We start from the raw sequence: 11191 nt of genomic DNA, 5'->3' as shown, positions 1-11191 counted from the left end.
CTCCCTCATTGTAACCAGCAGAGGGCACTGCAGGGCATCCGCTGAATGCGAAGGACCTGGACACACAATTTTACTTTGTAACATCCCTGCGTCAGTTTCCACCACCTATAGCGCCGCCACCTTCCCCCAACAGACACGTTTCATTTTATTCAGGGACAGTGGCTGACTCGGGAATTCTATGAGTGCTCACCTTCACATGTGCAAAATGCACACGCACACACACACGCAAGAAGACTGTAAGTCACACTAATTGGAAAATCTATGAGTGATTATCCTCTACCCATATTTTTTTCTAGAATAAAGTAAAATTGTATCATAGTTCCAGCTAAAATTAGCCAGAGCAGTATTCTTACTCTAGGCCAGCAGGGATGTGTTTTCTGACTTGCCTGCAGTGTATCCTCATTGTCCAGGACAGTACCGTGCACAGGCAGGCGCTCTAAAGATTGAAAGATTCCTGCATCCTGATGATGCAGGAATAAATGAACAAATGAGGGACGGAAGGACGGATGGACGGATGGATGTGTGGATGAATTCCAGGGCAGACTATTGAGAGATAAGCATGTAGACCCCATTAGCTGTGACTGAACCTTTCTGAAAGGAGAAATGATGGCGCCCAATAGGAAATGGAGCGCCCACTTGCATTTAGAAGGAGTCTCCCCAGCAGCAGCAATGGGTGACGACTGCTGCCCTCAGGGAGAACCAGACGCTCTTCTTGGGGAAGAAAAGGTGAAGCAGAAGGAAGCCCCCGGACACTCCCCGGCCGTGCTCACTGTCCTCCCAATACAGGATAACGCGCCCCTAACGCCCGCCCCACAGACCCGGTGGAGGGGGGGGGGGGGCAGCTGCGCGCGCACACGGGGCCGCGCTGCCCCTCGCCACGCGCATACGCAGTGCGCCAACTGCTCGGTGCGCTCATGGGCCGGCAGGTGCCCCCCATTCCCGTGCTCGGTGGCCCCCCACTCTCCCTGCGTCCCTGGGGCACCCCAAAGCTGCCCGGGCGGAGAGTCGGGGGCCAGGGCTGATGCTCCTGGGGAGCCTGAGGGCACGACGGGGCAGGGCTGTGCGGCCCTGCGGCGACCAGTGGCCCAGGAGGCCAGGAGAGGCAGGTCAGGCCCCCACCCGCCCCGTCCCCGCTGCTGTCGGGGTGAGGGCGCCCAGGGAGGAGGGGCCCGGTGGGGCAGTTCCCGTGGTCGGGGAGCCCCTCCTGGCCCGGTGCTGCGCCCCATGTGGTGAGGGGTCCCAGGCCCCAGCGCTCAGGGCTCCCAGCCCTGGGGAACCTAGTCCAACCCGCAGGGGGATCCGAGCCCCTGCTCTAGCCTGGCTGGACCGGGTGCTGACACTCAGGGGCTGGGCCTGGGCTGGAGCCCCTGGTCCGGGTGCCCTCCTGAGTCCAGGCCCTCTGGCCTCCCCTGCCTGGTTTAGTCCCTGCCTGACTTCAAGGGGGCAGGTCCCTCTGCCCCTTGGCAGTGGAGGAAACTGAGGCTCTGAGGAGTCACCCTTATCTTGCCTGTCACAGGGCTCTGACACCGCCCAGCAGTGGGTCTGAACCCCAAGGGCTGAGCTTGCACAACACACCCGAGGAGGGGGCCTGAGCCAGCCTTGAGGGTGAGGACAGCGAGGATGGGGGCCCAGGGGGAGCACTGAGCCAGGGGCTCAGAGCGAGGAGCGGACACCACGCAGCAGCTCTGAGGGTCCAGGGGTGGGGGTGTTACACCTGCCCCTGGGGTCTTTCCCAGCAGGGAGCACAGGGCCTGGGAGAACCTGGGCATTAGGCCACCCACTCCGTGTCCAGCCAGGCTGGGCCCAAGAGAAAGAGAGAGGAGAAAGAAGGTTCTGCTCCTCCAGGAGCTCATGTTCCCTGGAAACAAGCACTGAGTCCACCCAGGCGGTGACCCCTGAGCACCTACTCCTGAGGGGGCCCCATAAGCCCCCCACCTGATGGCAAACAGGGTCTGGAAGTAGAGACTATTCCCTACCCTACAGGTGAGGAAACTGAGGCTCAGGCAGCCGTAGCCAGAACCCGAACTCCTCTGGCCTCTCCTTCCATCCTGAAGTTTCACTGATGGTGATGGTGATTGAAGAGGCTGTTTATGAGGCTCACTGAGCAGGACCCCAGGGAAGGGAGGGGCTGAAGCCACTTCAATCAGTGTGTGCAAGTGGGGTGTCTGTGGTTGTCTTAAATGTGGAGTCACCACTCACACCCATGCCAGCACCTTCCTGCTGTCCCTGGGGAGACTCTCGAGAGTCCCTTTGCCTGTTCTGTGACCTTCCATCATTTTAGTGTCAGCCCAGAGCTTACCTGACCCACCCCTTGTCTGATCACTCACAGGTGGGTGTCGTGCACAGGGAAGAAGGCTCCAGGGAGGCATCTACAGGGAGCTCAGCCTCTTGGGGTTGATGTCCACAGCTGCAAAGTCATCCCCATTGTCCCCCGCTGCAGTCCTAGAGATACCCCTGAGACCCCCCCCCCCCCCCAAAATGGCAAGGTGTGAGCCAGAAGCGCTTGGCACGGCCCTGTGGCTGAGGTGGCAGCAGGAAGCTGACCTCACACCAGGCTCTCCTGTCACCTGCAGGAAACCTGAAGGTCAAGGATGTATAGGAGCGAAGCCTGCAGCCCCCCCATCGCCAAGGACAGCACCTGTGGGGATGAGACTGGCTGGACCGTCCATGTCACTGCTCCCAGAGAAGGAGGTGCTCAGCCCTGTGGGCCACCCTCCCATCCCTCAAGCCTCCACCTAGTGCAGCGGCAGCCCCGGTGAGCACGTGGCCAAGTTAGGCAGTCTCTTATCTCATGCTCAGGAGGGGCAAGACCTCCACCACCTGTGCCCCATCCCCCCAGATGCCCACCTGCCCACCAGAATATGAGAAGGATTCTCATGGTGCCACAGGGACACTGTCCCCCCCACTATGAACTGTTCATCTCCTGTCCACAAGGCCAGCTTCACCTCCTGACCGACCCTGGAGACCTGGGTAAGGTGCATGGAGACGATCCCTGAGCAGGTGGGACACAGAAGGGTCCCAGCCACAAATGGGTGAGTCAGAGAAAAGCTGCCTGGCCCTGCCCTGAGCCCTGGTCTGAGTTCCAGTTCCTGTGGTTTATCCTCCAGTTGGGACCCTTGGACAAGCCCCTTCACCTTGCAGACCTGCGCCAGCCCCATCTGTGATGGGAGGATGGCAGCTCCCTGCTGACCCGTCTCTGTGCCGGGACCTAAGTCATCCAGGAGCTCAGCCCAGGGCCCGGGGCACAGGGATGCAGCAGACAGAGACAGATCAGTGGTTCCCAGGGTCTGCAGGAGAAGGGAATGCAGCATGGTGCTGAGTCAGGGGGGGCGACCGTTTGGCGACAGAACATGTTTCAGATGAGATGGTGATGATGGTGGTACAGCATTGTAACGGATCTAAGACACTTCAAAAAGGTAAAAGTAAGAAAATTTAATTTAAAATATATTTTAAAACCAAAAAATGAATAAAACCATATGGAAAGTAAAATATGAAGAAAAAGTTAACAAATAGGAAAAACAATGCCCTGTCCAGAGAGGGGGAGGAATGTCCTTTATGTTTTGGGGACCTGGGTGGGGCAGGGCAGCTGGAGCATCCCCTGCTGCCTGGGGTGAAGCCCGGTCTTCAGCTGGCTCTCCCTGGGGTGGGGACGCTGGAGCCTGGGTGGCTTTTGATGCAGCTCTTGGTCGGGACTGGTGTAGTCGAAGTTTCCAAATCCTGGAGATACGGCTCCAAATCCACACGTGGTTCTGTAGCTGGTGCCAGCTGAAGGGTTAGCCACAGACCTGGAAATGCAGCAGACATTGCTCCAGAGCTGGTGCGAGCCCTGGTGCCTGAGGAGGGTCTGGATCTCCAGTTGGTGCTCACTCAGGCCCTGGGGCTTAAGCAGAAGGGAAAGCTCTCCATGCAGTGGGTGCTGGGGATGCTGCAGTTCTGGTGTGTGCTGTGGCTGCCTTCCCTGTGAATCAGGCACTGGAGCTGGCTGTGACTGTAAAGGTGGTATTGGAACTGGCACAGGGGTTGGCATTTGCACTGGCATTCACTGAAGCCCTGGAGCTGGCCCAGGATCTGCCATCTCTGCTGCACTCACACAGCACTGCAACTGGCAGAGGAGCTGGTGTCTGATCTGGCTGTATCTCTTGGTTGATGCTGGCTTGGGTCCTGGAGCTGACATGTGAGCAGGCTCTCCATCTGGAAGAAGTGCTGGAGTTGTTTCAGGAGGTGGCCTAACTCTGAAGCTTGTGTTAGAAGTGAAATTGTTTCTAAGTTTCCGCCTGGTGCTGGCATTAGCTTGCTGTTGGATCTAACTCTGGAACAGGTGTTGAACTGGACTTATACCTGGGTTTACTTTTGATGCTGGTGTGAGAGCAGGTGCTGGAGTTGACTCTGTAGATGGTTGTCATCTTGTCTCCTGCTGAAGCTGACACTAGACTAATGCCAGAGCTAGAAGAAGTACTGCACCTGACCATTTTTCTGGAGCTTGTGCTGGAGCTGTCAATAGCTGGCCGTATAAGGATGCTGCAACTTGTTCTGGGAAGGGCTGTAGCTTTGGAGATGTTGCTGTCTCCACCTCTGGACCTGGTGCTCCAGTTAATTCTACCTCCAGAGCGTACTTGAGACAGTAGACACGGCCCAGGAGCTAGTGATGGAGTTGGTGGTATCTTTGAAGCTGTTGGAATTCAGGACCTGGAGATGGTTATAGTAATAGAGATTCTGTTGGAGCAGGTGTGGGGAATGAATCTAAATTTGACTGTATTGATTTTATTTTATGTTTGAAGATAGTGATACCTATTGATCAGTACAGAAAAGTTCTATTTTTATGGAATAGGATAGGTCTGACATCAGTCAATGATTTAATGGAATCAGCAGTTCCATTAAAATCATAATATATAAAAATGGGTTTTTATGTTAATTATAGTTATCAATTGTTGGGTTGCTGATGGCTGGTTAGCTGATGGCTGGGGGTAAGTGGCCGTACTGAGTCAGTCAGGCGGACACAGAGCACACACCACACGACTCAGGAGACAACCCTCAGGGGAGAGTGGAAGGCGGCTGCTTTATTCAGGAAGTGCACAGGCTTATATAGGCTGGGAAGAATGCAGGGACACATGTCGGGCTGGGATTGGTGGCCGTTGTTGCTAGAGTGGAGGGCAGATTTCTGGGATTGGTCACCGTTGTTGCTAGGGCGGAGAGCGGATTTCCGGGATTGGTCACCGTTGTTGCTAGGGCGGAGAGCAGAGTTCTGGGATTGGTCACCGTTGTTGCTAGGGTGGAGGGCAGAGTTCTGGGATTGGTCACTGTTGTTGCTAGGGTGGAGGGCGGATTTCCGGGATTGGTCACCGTTGTTGCTAGGGCGGAGGGCAGAGTTCTGGGATTGGTCACTGTTGTTGCTAGGGCGGAGGGCAGATTTCAGGTCAGCCATGTTGTGTGGCCTTGCATCAGCCACGGCAGCCCTGTTATGATTCCTCCGTCAGGTATTGTCGATAAAAGAGAAAATGACAAGTGCTGGAGAGGATGTGGAGAAAGCGGCACACTCATCTGCTGTTGGTGGGAATGTCAAATGGTACAACCTCTGTGGAAGGCAGTTTGGCAGTTCCTCAAAAAGCTCAAGACAGAACTGCCACATGACCCGGCAATCCCACTGCTGGTGTCTACTCCAAGGACACGAGGGCACGGACACAGACGTTTGCACACCAGTGTGTATAGCAGCATTATTTGCAATTGCGAAGAGATGGACACAGCCCAAAAGTCCATCAACAGACGATGGCTAAACACACTGTGGTGCATACATGCGATGGAATATTACACAGCTGTAAGATAGGATAAAGTTATGAAGTATGTAACAACATGGATGGACCCTGAGGACATTATGCTGTGTGAGATTAGCCAGAAACCAAAGGACAAATACTGTATGGTCTCACTGATATGAACTGACTTTAGTGGATAAACTTGGAGAACTTCATTGGTAACAGAGACCATCAGGAGATAGAAATAGGGTAAGATCTTGGGTAATTGGAGCTGAAGGGATACAGATTGTGCAACAGGACTGAATGTAAAAACTCAGAAATGGATAGCACAATACTACCTAACTGTAATACAATTATGTTAGAGCACTGAATGATGCTGAATGTGAGAATGATAGAGGGAGGAGGGCTGGGGCATAAATGAAATCTGAAAGAAAGACAGATGATAAAGGCTGAGATGGTGTAATCTAGGAATGCCTAGAGTGTATAATGACAGTGACTAAATGTACAAGTTTAAACACTGTTTTTGCATGAGAAGGAAAAGAGGAATGTCATTACTGCAGGGTGCTGAAAATAGATGGTAATTAATATTTTAAAATTTCAACTTATGTGTGAGACTAAAGCAAAAAATGCTTATTTGGTACAAAATTTGTATTTTGACTAGTGCATTTCGTAATATGACTTATGTCGACAACTTAATTGAAACCGTAACTACATGGAACCTTGAGTAGGACATGAGATTTTGTTGGTTTGTCCAGAGTGATGCCCTGATAAATCCCAGAGTGATTGAACAGTGAAGAAAAAAGTATTTGCAAAGTCCGCTTTGGGGAATGGTGAGGAAGGGGGTAAAGTCAACTCCCCCAAGTTGAACTCTTGATATTCTCACAAGCGTTGTGGACAGGAAAGCTATAGGCTGAGCCCCTGATCTTGGGGTTTGTTCACATGAAACTTAACCCCGCAAAGGATAGGTCAAGCCTACTTAAAATTAGGCCTAAGAGTCACCCCAAGAAAACCTCTTTTTTGCTCGATGTGGCCTCTCTCTCCAGCCAACACAACAAGCAAACTCACCACCCTCCCCCTCTTGGCATGGGACATGACTCCGAGGGGTGTGGACCTACCTAGCAACGTGGGACAGAAATCCTAGAATGAGCTGAGCATCGAGGGATTGAGAAAACCTTCTCGACCAAAAGGGGGAAGAGGGAAATGGGACAAAATAAAGTGTCAATGGCTGAGAGATTCCAAACAGAGTCGAGAGGTCATCTGGGAGGTTATTCTTATGCATTAAATAGATATCACCTGTTAGTCATGATGCAGTGGAGAGGCTGGAGGAAGGGAACGGCCTGGAAATGTACAGCTGTGTTCCAGTAGCCATGTTTCTTGAAGATGACTGTATAATGATATAGCTTTCACAGTGTGACTATGTGATTGTGAAAACCTTGGGTCTGATCCTCCTTTTATCTACCTTGTAACAGATGAGTAAAACATATGGAATAAAGATGAATAATAGGGGGGGAAATGTTAAAATAAATTTAGATTGTAATGCTGGTGATCGGTGAGGGGGAGGAGTGGGGGTATGACATGAAAAACAAATAATACTTATAATAAAGAAGTGTTTATTAGAAGTTTGGTAATAAAAAAAACTGTGCATCAAAGGACATAATCAAGAAAGTCAAAACACACCCTACAGAAAGGGAGAAATTCCTATGTCTGATCCGTGTTTAATTCATCCAGAATATATAGAAGCTTGCCACCAGTAAACAACAAAAGCACCTACAACCACATGTAAAACGGGTGCAAACATAAACAGGCATTTCTGCAAAGAAGAGACAAAATGGGACCACAAGCATATGAGAGCATATTTAACATCAACAGGCGTTAGGGAAATGCAATGAGGAACCACCTCACAAACACTGCTGTGGGGATGATTCAGCTGGAGGTGGGGAAATGGCAGGATGTCGGGTCACAGAATCCACAGGGGTCTGCCTCCCCAGGGCATGCGAGGGCATCCAGGAGAAGAGGGAGCTGGAGGCCTGTCCCCATGCTGGACACTGAAAAGTGGGCGAAGCCCAGAGGGGAAGAGGCTCCTGGAGAGAAGGCCTCAGTTTCCCCTTCTCTGATTGGGCTAGGAGAAGTGTCACCCTCGGTTCTCCACCAGTGCCCCGCGGTGCTCTCAGGCCCTGAACGATATGTTCCACTCGCTTGGGGACCTGGTCAGCAGAAACAGGTTTGGTGGTTTGGGGAACTGAGCGCTTGGGCTGGCACAGAGCATGGCAGAGCACCACACCACCTTCGGGGGCCCAGGGAGAGGACACACCTTGTGGAAGCATGGAGGAAATGCTAACGAGAATGGGATGCCTTTGGAGGTTTACACCCAAGGGGAACAAGGCTGCTTTTCTCTGACTTTCGAGCCACCCTGGATGTGGACTGAGAAATGAAGTCAAGGGGTTTGTGACTTTCCCAAGACCACACCTGCGAGCTCAGCCCTGAGTAGAGGTGGGTCCCTGCTGCCTCCACCCCACAGGCCGTCCTTCCCCTTCTCAGCCCCTGCAATAGCACAGGTGAGCCCAGCCTCAAGTGTAAGAGGAATTATCACACATCACCCATTGGTGGCCCTGGGTAGGAGAAGCTGGAATGTCCCTTGAGCAGGAAAGGGAGGTGGAGGTGCTGAGAGGCACCAGCACTTGCAGGAGCACAGAACTGGGAGGAGGAGAGTCGGGTCTGAACCAGACTCTGAGCCCTCAGTTTCCTCCTGACGTCCCCAGTGTAGGGAGCAGTGTGGAGGGTTGTGAGGGTGACACAGTGCAGGGAGGGAGATGACAGGGAGCAGAGGGAGGGCGGTCACCCCACAGAGGAGCATGGGGGGAGATTCCATTCATGGAGGGGACCAAGGAAAGGGACCAGGGGGTGACCTCACTTCCTTGGAGAAGGAGCCTAACAGAACTTGGAACCCCGGTATCCAGGCACCTACATTCTAGACACAGCCCCTAACAGCTCACTCGGAAAGAGGTGCTTGAGAGAACAAGATGTTCTCCTGTTGTCTACCTGTGGGCAGAGGCCGTGGCCTCAGGAGACCCCATGGGGACAGCCTCCTCCGACGCTGCAGGCGCTGGCTCAGCTCCTGCCCTCGAAACCTCTGGCCTTGTACCAGGGGGACCCACCGGGTAACCCAGGGTCCTGTCCAGGAGCTCAGGCCAAGTCAGCCTGGTGGTCCTGCCCAGACAGCCTGAGACCTCCCAGTCCCAGAGTTTGGGGGGGGGGGGGAACATGTGTAGGGACAGGCACTTGGCAAGGTCAGGTGGTTGGGGATGGACACCTGGTGGACCTGTCATGCCCCCTTCCAGGTCATGGCTGCGTGGGGTACGGAGAGCAGGAGGGGCACCCACCTCACGGCTTCACCCAGAATCATGGAGTTGATGTCTCCTGTCCTCCCAGCCTATATGATGGTCTTCTCTTTACAGACCTCCACCAGGAAGAGGGGCCCAGAACTGGATGATTATGACTTCTACACCATCCCTGTGACCACAAGACCTGTGGACCACACCAACAGCAGTGCCCAGAGGAGACTGCAGGTGAGATGGGGGCATAGAGCTTCACTCTTAGGTGCCAAGACATCGATGGGGCGTCCGGGAATCAAAACCAGCTTGGGCAGCCCCTATGATCACTCAGGAATTCCAGGGTGTAGGTCCTCATCCTGACTCCCAGACAGATCTGTTATTAAGAAACCTAGGGTGAACCCAAAGAGCACATGTGTTTCCTACTGCTAACCAGGGTGATGAAAACATTGGTACGAATGTGGAGGAGACCAGACCAGTAAACAACCTCCAGAGGGCCAGCTGGGGAAAGAGGACCGAGGATCTCCAGGTGCCTCTTCAGATGCACAGGGAACCCTGTGTGTTGGCCAACATCCTGGGGAATGGCGGATACATACCCGCCACCAACAGGTCCTGGACCAGATGGCGACCAGGTCAGTGCCCTTGCCAACATCACTGCAGAGTCAGTTAGCACTTGCCATGGGATCTGCGATGTCTTATCAACTCTCCAGGCCTCAGGGGATACATCTGAGAGGTGGGAGTGAAAGCACACAGGACACAGGGCTATTGAGAACACAAGGGGATGAGCCATGGGATGGGCAGGGCCAAATGAAGCCTCTCAAGTTGGGCATGGGTGACAGGCTGTTCCTCTGTTGCCACAAGGACAGTGTGCAGGAGGAGACCCTCACGGGCAGGCAGAGAGAAATCCACACATACTCATAAACTTCTGTTGTGCTGCCCTGACCCTTTTGGCACCCATGGAGGAGCCATTCATGGCATGTCCTTATCTCTTCCCTCACAGTGTGAAGATGACTCTGTTGACCACCTGGAGGAGTCAAACCTGGTTCAGGCCATCCACAGGGCCTGTTGCTGGAGAACCTGAGCTGTGCCTGGTGGCCACAACTACAATCTTTGAATTTGTTTTCAAGACCATTTGCCAGGGGAACATGAGAACAAGATTCCCACCAGAGAAGCAAGTGTGGCAGCTGGTCTCCAGGTCTGTGCCTTGCCCACCATCCCTCTCGATTCAGCAACCCCTGCCATGAGACATGGGATGTCACTTGCTGTCTCTGATCCTCAGGGGATACGACCAAGGGGTGGGATTGAGAGAACACAAGACCCAGGCTATGGTAGCACAAAGGTAATGAAAAGGGGATGAGCGCCCTCAAGTGGAGCTTCTTAAATTGAGCATGGGAGATAGGCTGTTCCTCTGTTGCCAGAGGGACAGTATAAGGCATAAGACCCTCACGGGTAGGCAGAGAGAAGTCAACACGTGCTCCTGAACCTCCATTTATGGTGTCCTGACCCTTCTTCCAGCCATGGAGGAGCCACTCACGGCATGTCCTTCTCTTCTCCCATGCAGTGTGAAGAGGACCCTCCATGGGACCTGCAATCCAAACCAGGTCAGACCCATTACAAGGCCAGGTGGTGGACAACCTTGGCAGTGCCTGGAGTCCGTTAATTTGTCCTCTCCAAGCACATTGCTGGGAAACCAGCAAAGAGTTTATTTTTTTTATTTATAATTTTTCCTTGTTTTTTCCGTTTTCTTGTTTAAATAAAATTTAAATATTTATTTTATGGTTTTGACCCGTGTCCGTCAGTTCCTTAGATTCATTGCATTCCTCTGTCCCCATTATTGCTGTTGCATCCAGATCCTACTTTGCATCCGATCTGGGAACCCACCCCACAGTGCAGTTACTCTTCTCTTGCCTCCTTCTGACCCTGGTATCCACTGATCTGCTTCTTTGTCATGTGTCCTTATTCCCGGGAGTGGTGCTCACTGCTTGGAGCCCTTTATTCCTGGGCCAGAGATGGGATGAGGGAGGCAACGTCTATTCTCACTTGACAGATGGGGTGGCCCGGCTCAAGGAGGTTAAGGTCTTGCCCAACTGATTTCATCTGGAAATTTGGGGGTCA

At 53.0% G+C, this 11191-nt stretch overlaps 1 protein-coding gene across 5 annotated transcripts; it reads left to right on the top strand.

Annotated features, from left to right (window-relative positions):
- The first annotated feature begins 903 nt into the window (after positions 1-903).
- Positions 904-10847, top strand: LOC143648711 (uncharacterized). 5 transcript variants are annotated; one of them, XR_013158734.1, is made up of 7 exons: positions 904-1106; positions 1517-1605; positions 2574-2755; positions 9203-9313; positions 9513-9708; positions 10077-10271; positions 10638-10847. XR_013158734.1 is itself a non-coding variant. In XM_077119034.1 (5 exons), exons 1-4 carry the CDS (start codon positions 8768-8770, stop codon positions 10079-10081), a joined length of 450 nt encoding a protein of 149 aa, XP_076975149.1. In that variant the 5' UTR covers positions 7318-8767; the 3' UTR covers positions 10082-10271; positions 10638-10847. The 5 variants fall into 5 exon arrangements, 2 of the variants coding, with proteins under 2 accessions (XP_076975149.1, XP_076975150.1); XR_013158732.1 differs by lacking the exon at positions 1517-1605; XR_013158733.1 differs by lacking the exon at positions 904-1106 and having other exon boundaries at positions 1131-1605.
- Positions 10848-11191: the final 344 nt, after the last annotated feature.

This window comes from Tamandua tetradactyla, chromosome 10 (assembly GCF_023851605.1).
Source record: "Tamandua tetradactyla isolate mTamTet1 chromosome 10, mTamTet1.pri, whole genome shotgun sequence".
Classification (NCBI taxonomy): domain Eukaryota; kingdom Metazoa; phylum Chordata; class Mammalia; order Pilosa; family Myrmecophagidae; genus Tamandua; species Tamandua tetradactyla.
The sequence above is the reverse complement of the archived record's forward strand: the minus strand, read 5'-3'. Positions and strand labels throughout refer to the sequence as shown.

Coding starts and splice junctions, on each gene's coding strand:
- LOC143648711 (XM_077119034.1), top strand. CDS start 8,768: ATGTTCTCCTGTTGTCTACCTGTGGGCAGAGGCCGTGGCCTCAGGAGA. Junction 8,906..9,202: donor GTACCAGGGGGACCCACCGG/GTAACCCAGGGT, acceptor TTCTCTTTACAG/ACCTCCACCAGGAAGAGGGG. Junction 9,314..9,512: donor GTGCCCAGAGGAGACTGCAG/GTGAGATGGGGG, acceptor ACTGCTAACCAG/GGTGATGAAAACATTGGTAC.